General features: G+C 36.2%; 1 protein-coding gene across 5 annotated transcripts in view; it reads left to right on the top strand.

The window, feature by feature from the left end:
* The window catches only part of LOC149192717 (uncharacterized), a 473,076-nt gene extending 469,158 nt beyond the window's left edge, over window positions 1-3,918 (top strand). For all 5 annotated transcript variants that reach the window (XM_089404676.1, XM_089404677.1, XM_089404679.1 and 2 more), the window contains 2 exons: window positions 3,052-3,221; window positions 3,365-3,918. In XM_089404676.1, coding sequence (XP_089260802.1) covers window positions 3,052-3,159 — 108 coding nt within the window. In that variant the 3' untranslated portion in view covers window positions 3,160-3,221; window positions 3,365-3,918. The remainder of the gene's footprint in view (window positions 1-3,051; window positions 3,222-3,364) is intronic.
* The last annotated feature ends 5,498 nt before the right edge of the window (window positions 3,919-9,416 follow it).

The following is a 9,416-nucleotide window of genomic DNA, read 5'->3' on the forward strand; positions in this document are numbered from 1 at the left end:
CCTCAATCTCCCTTTGCGTGTTTCCTGGCTGCCCAGAAATATGCACTCCTTGCTCTACGCTGGTTGGTGGTGCTATGTCACTGCCCCGGAACTCTTGAAATCCTTGTAGAACTGCCTCTCTAGGGCGGGCACGGATGGTCCCCCGAAGTAGAGGTTGAATCTCCCACTTGAGAGATTCGTGGCTAAACAGTTGGTTGACTCAGCTAAACAACAAAGTGAACAGTAAAGTGATTTTGTTTGCAAGATGTATGAATGAATCCCAAAATGAGAGTTGCTCCCTCCTTATAACCCCTTGGGTCTCCCTCACCTCATGTGGGCCCCTCCATCCACCTATTCGACTTTCCCTCCAAGTTATTCAAATGGGCCAATTCGAATTCCCATGTGGGTGGTCCCCTCATTCCACTAGCAACCAAATTAAGTCGAATTGCCTTCTAAGTCCCTAAGTCGAAAATGATGGGTTCTCTTCGTTAGCCAAAATTGTGCAAAATTGTGTAGCAACACCCTGTTACAAATGTGTTTGAGAAGGGAGATGACAATATATGTAGACTTGTAGTAGGCCACTGGCCCCATAGTTTGTAGGCTTTGTTTTTGCACTCTAGAGGCCATTTAGAGCCTCATTGCTTATGTATTTTGTCGATGATATGTATTTCACTCGGTGCCATTTTGATATATTCACCTTTACATGGTATATAAATGAGCAATCTTTGCATATTTTGTCTCTATTGGCTTGGAATCATGGTTTTAAATCTTAAAACTAGTTTTTTTCATTAAAAAATAATTATTTAATGTATTTTTTTAAAGCCGGTTCGTTTAGACCTGCCCAGTCCCGGTTCGAAACGCGGTTCATTAGGTGGACCGGTCTGGTCACCGATTCCGTTTTTTAAAACATTGGTATCAATCCCCTTGTGCTTTAGTTATTTTTCTTGCTAAAGCACTTGTGCTTCAGCTATTTTCTTTCTAGAGCACTTGTGCTAGGGCTTATTTCTGACTTTTGGGCTATGCCTCTTGTGGCTACCCTAATGTTATTTCTCATCACAGAATTAGGGCTTTGTTAGATCATTTTGTCACAGTGCTAGCTTTTTTACTCTTCGTGCAGAATTTCACAGCATCAACCTACAAAATAATGGAATAGAAGAACAACAACAGAACCTACCAGTGCCATCCTTGATTCAGACTACATAAAGACAATCTGCGGAATATATATTCATTGGAACATTACCTTATAGGTTCTAATTCTGACAGCATGTTAATTCTTTCCACTGATTTGGTTTTATTGGCTTCCCATTCCCATAGTTTTGCTAAATTGCTGAAACAGATGCAAAAGGAAATGCTCATTCTCTCCACCAAAGTTTTCAAGGTTAAATTGGGAAATTTATCCCTCAAGGAATTGTTGAATGAAAGCAAAGTGCAGAAATCTCTTCATCCCCCAAATGGCACCTTGCATGCAGAAATCCTTGACGTTAAAAACAGCAAGAGGATATCTGAACCCAATAGATCACCTTTAAACAAGAGACTAAAACATGTTAGATATAATCCTTAGGCATTGAGGAATATTGTAAATATTTTGGAATTATTAAATAGGAATATGAAGAGCCATTTAGGAGGACCTACTCATTTAGGATGTCCCAACCGCTATACCAATAGTGCCACCAGTATCCCACACTACGGTTGAAGATTCACCCTAGAGAGCTTGTCCAACACAATAGTATGTTTTCCTGATGGAAACTAACAGTAAGATGAAATCCCTAGAGGCTAGACCTTCCCTTCCAAGTGACTGTCTATCCCTCAAATGGATTGGCATAGTGTGTGATCACCAAATTATATATGTAAAATTAATCTTTTTAGAGCACAATTTATAGTCAAGCCACAAGAAGTATTATAGAATCCATTTTTGTGCTTCCACTTTGTAATGACATCATTGTTCTCAGCAGTGCTATTGACCTATTTTTGTGGTCATTTTTTAATGAAATTCTCGTCTTATATTCTCTCTCTCTAAACATTTCCTAGTCTCTCATTATTTCTTTATTTTGATCTCACTGCATACTACATTTATTTTCGTTTACTATGTTATGGTGATATATATATATATATATATATATATATATATATTTGTCGTTCCCACCCTGAGATTCCCTAGAAATTTGGAGGGATCTTCCAACCATTACAAGTACCTGTTCTTGCGTCCTCATTCCCATGTTCTGAAAGCTTGTGCAACATAGGCATTTATGTTTGAAGATGAAATTCACCCCAGTACTTTCACCTTTTTTCTCATATCCAATGAGAGAGAGATCCTCACTATTAATGCATGGGAACAAGCATTTAAATTTGCACTAAAAATTAGAACAAGGTTGCAAAAAGAACCCAGAAAGTTTCAGTCATGGACCCCACCAATGTAGTCAAATTCTCATAATCCTTTCTCTAGTGAGCAAATTAGTGTCTTTTCCAAATTTTCAATATGGGGGAAATTCGGAGGACCAGAAATCTTGAAAATATTGTACTTTGCAAAAAGCTGTGGACACTAATGAACAATGTCTCTAGCTGAAAGCAGAAACACCAGAATATTTGTCACAAAAAGCTGCAGTAACTTACATTAGACTTTTGTGGGTTTGTTAATATTCTGAATAACTCTATACAACCCTGTTAGTATGCATTTTAGCTTGGTCTTGACCATTTCTGTCAATGGTCTTTCCATGAGTTGTTGCTTCCGTTGAAATGTTTGCAAATGTACATTTTTTAGAGCTAAACACTTTCTGGGAGCCCATCTGAAAGAAGACTTTACTTTTGTAGATTGTTGGATTCATACAAACAATTTTAACTAAAATATATCAACTAACCTATCCCTGTTGTTGCGGATTTAGAACCCCCATAGAATGTAGGTTGAATTTTCAACAATCTAATATGTATACTTTCTTAGTTTCTCAAGTTTTTCTGCTATGAAAGATTAGAAAGAATCACTACAGAAATAAATATTAATAGATGTTTAACTTATTATCCTCTTTAAGTCTATTGCCAACATTAGTATAAACCTCTGTAATCATTATATATTGCCAGACAATCAGCAAGCGTACAGAAGAACTACAGGAGGGAGCAGAGAACTTTGCATCCATGGCAGATGAGCTTCTGAAAACAATGGAACGCAGGAAGTGGTGGCAGATATAGCGATGAAATATTTCACAACTTTATTCACATTTTACAAGCAATACTCATGTATTGTCATAAAGGTATATCTTTAAAATCTTCTTTAAACACAAATCACCACTGCCTTTTTCTTCCTTGCATATTCTCTCATGTTAAACAATGCCCTTGCAAGATAGGCTATAGATGAAAATTGAAATTAAAATCGAAGTGTTATTAATGTCTTTAGGTGAGCAAAAGCAGTCAAAGGGACCGAAACAGAAATCAGCATGTAAAGGTAAAAAAAATACAAGGCTGCCCTTTGATGCATCTCCCAAGAGAAATATACCTGAACTCAGTGAATTCATAAAACAATATTAAACAGAAGTGAAGAGTCAAAGAGAAGTCAACTAAGCTATATCACTACACCAGAAGGGACCAAAATGGTTTGTGTAGTTGAGTTGAAGCAGAAGTGAGCTATCTGTATCTAGCTCTATTTTTTCTATCTCGATGTAAAATATTATAAAGATGGATAGCAAAGATAGATTGATACAGCTCTTGCATGAAACACTGGTTGCGTTTTTCTTTTGTAACTGGGAATGTCTAGTGCTTTTAATTATTATCAAAGTCAGCAATGAACTTTGCGTTGAAGAACCTCCTAGTATTCCCATCTCTTGGAAGAAGTTAGCTGTCCATAGAGAAATAATTTGTTCTTTTCACTGAATGTGGCTGTTGCAACAAATGGTCCAAACCATCATGCTTAATATATCTTTTCCATCTGATTCTTAAAGGACTTTTTTATGATATGATTTACTTCGTACATTCAACCGCATGTTTGATAGCTTCATTAATCAGATACATTAAAACATATGGGAAGCATGCAGTTTGTCAGTAACGGATATTCACATACAAAGGCCTCAGAATAACTGTAATATTGCAGAAAATATTGTTTCCTTCTTAAGTTAAGACTTTCCTCTAGACAAGATTTTAAAAGAATGTTATGGCAATGTTTACAACTTTGCATTCTAGGTGCATTAGTGCAGTTAATTCTTGGTCAGTATATCTCTCTCAAGAAAATTTCAAAATACTAAACACTCTGCTGAATTGAACACCTCTTTCCTAAAGTATAGCATTTATTAAAGTCTGAATTTATGGGAGAGAGTTCTTCCAAAATTGTCAGGCTGACAAAAGTCATCGACATCATGACATAAAACAAGATTGCAGAAAATAAGCAGATCCAGAACTGGACTCAAGAGCAAGTATTCTAAAGTTGATTTTATCATAGAAACATGGAAGATGGTATTGTCGATAATATGCAAACACACCACCCAACAAACGATAAGAAAAGTTTATCGGACCTAAGTTCTTGGAGTTAAAACAAAATAGTTCATGGGACAATTGGAATCCAACAATAGAAAATAAGAAGTTGACACTAATAAATATTACTATTAAAACTAACCTTATATTTTAAAAAAGTTGTGTACATGCAAGCAGGACAGATGATAATTAGGATCGAGCTGTGGCATAGCCACCCTGTTCTCTGAGATAGCAGCTGGGTACATAGTACATAAATTACCAATAATTAAGATTCTTCATTTACCAATCCAAAGTTTGACTATAATTGAAATTCAATTTCCAACAATGCCAAACAGATTTGTAATGTCACTATATGCCAAAATAAATTGCATAATCAAAATTCTTATTGCTTTTGAACATTGACCCATAGTTGCTACAAACTTATGCAACATTCCTATTGTTTACACCATGTTTTAAATAGAATTCACACCATTCAAGCATAAAATTCCACGTGCAGTTTTTCCTAATATCTCCGTCATTGTAACATTCAAAGCAGAATTCCAGTGTTAAATAACGAAAGGCAAGCAGTGCGAATAAAAAATAATAATTAAGAGTTAACAACATTATAACAAAGATGAGAATACTATCTCTATCAAGAGCTGTGCATGGAATCCGATTGCATATAAACAATTTTCCACCCAAGTTGTAGGCACCAGCTATCGATACCACTCTAGCCATGCTATGAAATAGCAAGGGAAAACTATACCTATAAGAAATCTATCTGAGACTTAACACACTACAGCACTTCAAATCTCCATAGAATTAAATACGAAATATGAATCTCCAGTTACAAAATCCTCCAAGCATCTCAACCAGTGCAATGAACACACTTTTCTCGGCCACTCATTCAGGCTTGGGCATTCCCTTAAAAAAAAATCGTTCATTTGTCAAGTTAATAATTCTGGCAAGAAGAATTTATACCTTAATTCTAGCAGTATTTGTCCACCTCCTGCAGCCCATAACCAATACAAGTTAATTTGTCACAAACATTTCCCCAAGTTTAGCTCTATCTACATGGCAATGAAATTGTCCCTCATATCAATATAAGCATACCACTTGAATTTCCTCTAAAAGCATAAGGGAAGGTGACATGATAGCAAAACTATAGAAATATTGACATGTGGTACACAACTATGTAGTCTTCTCACTCCTGCTTGTATTTTTACCTGTTGTTGGTTTATAATCTTCTTGTGCTCCTACCAAGTTTCTTTCGATATGCACATTTCCATTTGTATTATAGTTTCTTCTGAATACAAATGTCAGTATGGTAACTTTGAAGAAATTGAAATTCCAGAAATTATGCACAAGGAATCTCCATAACCGTGCCTTGACTCACATATACACAACTTAGCAAAGAATAATCAACCCAAGATAAACACAAGGGTGAAAATTATGTTCCAAGACTTATCATTAAGATTCAAAATAGCACTTGTATATCATAATATTTAAGGAATGTTCCACCAAGACTCCGGGACGGGGAGACGCAGAAGGGGGGGGGGTGTGGGAGTACCCTCAAATTTTAGGGAAATTTAGGGGGGACAGGGGCATCGAGGTGTATATATATATATATATATATATATCAATGTTACCAGACTCGGAATCGGCAATAAATCGGCGAGGCAAAAGAGTGAAGAGTTTTAATCGGATCGGGAAAAAATCGGCAAATTCATTAAATAAAAATATACACATATATTGAATTAAAAAAACCATTTTTCATTAATATTGGGTAAAGGTATGTCCAAACAATGCATAATATCAATAGATGTCCAAAATATCATGAATAAATAAGTATTTCATATATGTTATGAGTCCACACATGATCCAAAGCACTGAGTCTTGAGTCCTTAGAAGCATATGTTGGCATTATGATACATATGTTGTACTTGATGGCAACCCACTCATCTCAGATGATAAATTATAGTGCAGCAAAGTTCACGCACTTTCATGAAGATAAAAGTTTCTTTCATGAAGATAAAAGTTTTCTTCATGTAGAGAAAAGTTCACGCACTTATATGCAGAGAAAAGTTTATTTCATGTAGAGAAAAGTTCACGCACTTTTATGCAGAGAAAAGTTTATTTCATGTAGAGAAAAGTTCACGCACTTTTATGCAGAGAAAATTTTATTTCATGTAGAGAAAAGTTCACGCACTTTTATGCAGAGAAAAGTTTATTTCATGTAGAGAAAAAGTTCACGCACTTTCATGAAGAGAAAATTTCCTTTCATGAAGAGAAACTTTCACGCACTTTCATGGTTGGCTCATGGTATTAGTCCGACAGTTTTTGATCCTATGGTTTTGGTCCGTGGTATTGCATCCAAAAGTGTTGATCTCACGCACTTTCATGGTTGGTTCATGGTATTAGTCCTATAGTTTTTGATCCTATGGTTTTGGCTCGTGGTATTGCATCCAAAAGTGTTGATCTCGCGCACTTTCATGGTTGGTTCATGGTATTAGTCCAACAGTTTTTTTGATCCTATGGTTTTGGACCATGGTATTGTGGAAGGTCTAAGACTATAAAAGAGGAAGGAGATCATTTGGCAAAGCATGATCGAATGAATTGAATATCTAATAAGTGCTAGATCTGAAATATTTGTGATTGGGGTATGGTGCAGATCTAGATCTGAATGAAGGAGGAACCTTAGCGCATAAAGAAGGATAAGTTCTTTTGATGGGTCATAATCTTTATGCTTGAATAATAGTATCTTTGCATGATTTTGATCTGTTATATGAGGCGCATGCTTGATCTATAAATCTGACAATCTCGGTTAATTAGTGTCTGAATATTTGAAAGAAGGAATTATCCTTTATAGATCTGCACGCAGGTTTCAAGTTGTTGAAGTAGCATATATCTTTAAAATATGATCTAGTTGCCTCTGTCTATTGCTGCAGTATTCTAGGTTCAGAATTTGGTGTGTGGTTACTATTACTATGTTCTGGGTACAACTGCCAGAGAAGTGTTTATTTGATTCAGTGCTAATTGGGAAAGGAGATTGTTTGATGCAGATATACTTGATGATTGATTGATGTTCATGGATCCAGTCTGAAAATTTATGAAACGTGGTCCCTGGAAGAAAGAGAAGGTTGTAGCCTTCAGTAGGCCAGCACCTACGTATTAGTATCTTGGCTAGTACAAGAGCTAAGGGGGTTGTAGCTCCCTTCCAGGAGAAGCTGGAGAACGAGAGAGGGTTGTAGCTCTCTGCAGGTTGTAGCCTGCGTACTGGTAAAGGACTGCACCAGTACAAAATCATTGTAAAAGGAGTTTCTAAGTGAAAGAAGATAGAGACATATTGCAGCAGGTGGTTTTCACCCACATTGGGTTTCCACCTTATATCTGGTGTTCTTTTGTGTGACTATTTGCTTTTCTTGTTCTTATGATACTGACATACAAAGTAATGATCAATATTTGAAGAATTATTCAAAGTATAAATAAGGAAGATAGATTGATAAGAATTTGATAATACTGATTCACCCCCCCCCTCTCAGTATTATTTCCAACAATTGGTATCAGTGCAGGTCCTTCTGAAGAAGCTTGATCGCTTGAAGGAAGATCTAACATCATGAGCAACTACGAGAGGGAAGCATCAATCAGGCCACCGATTTTTGATGGAACAAACTTCGTATATTGGAAGGTAAGAGTTACTGCCTATCTTCAATCTTTGGGTACAGAAGTATGGGACATTATAGAAACAAGGTATACTTTTCCATCAGCTACTCCTACAGATTCAGCTGAGAAGAAGAAATATGAAACAAATGCAAAGGCGGTTAATACTCTTCTAGGATGTCTATCTCAATCTGAATTCGTGAAGGTTATGCAATATAATCCGCAAAAGAAATATGGGACAAGATTGTTTTGAGCTACGAAGGAGATGAACAGGTAAAACGTGAAAAACTTCAAACCCTCAGGATTCAGTATGAGAATCTCAGAATGTATAATGATGAAAGTGTGGCTAACTATTTCCTTCGGGTAGATGAGATTGTTAATTGTATGAAAAACTTGGGTGAAGAAATAAAAGAGGTTGTTGTGGTTGAAAAAGTCCTAAGATCATTGTCCCCCAAGTTTGAATCTAAAGTGTCTGCAATAGAAGAAAAGGAAAATCTACGAACTCTTACTATGTCTCAGCTACACGGAATTCTAACTGCTTATGAAATGAGAAAAGGAGGTCCATCAGACAGGAGAGAAGCTGCTTTTAAGGCTTCAAGCAAAGGAGACTACTATGAATCAAGTCACGTGCCAGAAGAAGAAGAAGAATCAAATTTTGTCAGAAATCTTCAACGGGGTACTGGAAGGTTCAGAGGTAAGCTACCTTTTAAATGTTTTGCTTGTGGAAGAGTAGGTCATTATGCTGCCAAATGTCCTCATAAGGATAAGATTGACAAAGGAAAGGAACCTGCCAGATGGAACAAGAAACAGAATGCAAATAAGAAAAGCTACTACACTCATGAAGACAGTGATGGTCTATCAAATAGTGATGAAGATGAACGAGGTAATGACTATAAACTTTTAATGGCATTTGAAGATGATGATTACATGGATGCTATAGATGTGGATAGTTTTTATGAAGAGATTTCTAGACTTAAGACATGTATAGAAGAAAAGAATATGATCATTGATACTCTACAATTTCAAATTGATGAAAAAGAAAAATATATTGAAAAGTTAGAAGGTGAAATTGTTGGCCTTAGAAAAGAAATTGAGAAAACAAAGGCTATTAATCTTAAGTTTGTCAAAGGATCTGAAACTCTGGATGAGATCATCAATGTACAGCGTTCTCTGCTAAACAAGACAGGTCTGGGGTATAATGGAGAAACATCTCAAGCATCCACCTCAAAGAGTTATCTTGATGCAGCAAGAAGGAATGAGCAAAAGCACAATGGAGATCACCAGGTAAAGCAGGGACGAATTACATCAAGAACGAACAAAGACTATCAGGTAAACCAGGGGCAATC

This window comes from Pinus tabuliformis, chromosome 2_2 (genome assembly GCF_031772625.1).
Source record: "Pinus tabuliformis cultivar Carrire ecotype Pingquan chromosome 2_2, CPIR1, whole genome shotgun sequence".
NCBI classification, from domain to species: Eukaryota; Viridiplantae; Streptophyta; class Pinopsida; order Pinales; family Pinaceae; genus Pinus; species Pinus tabuliformis.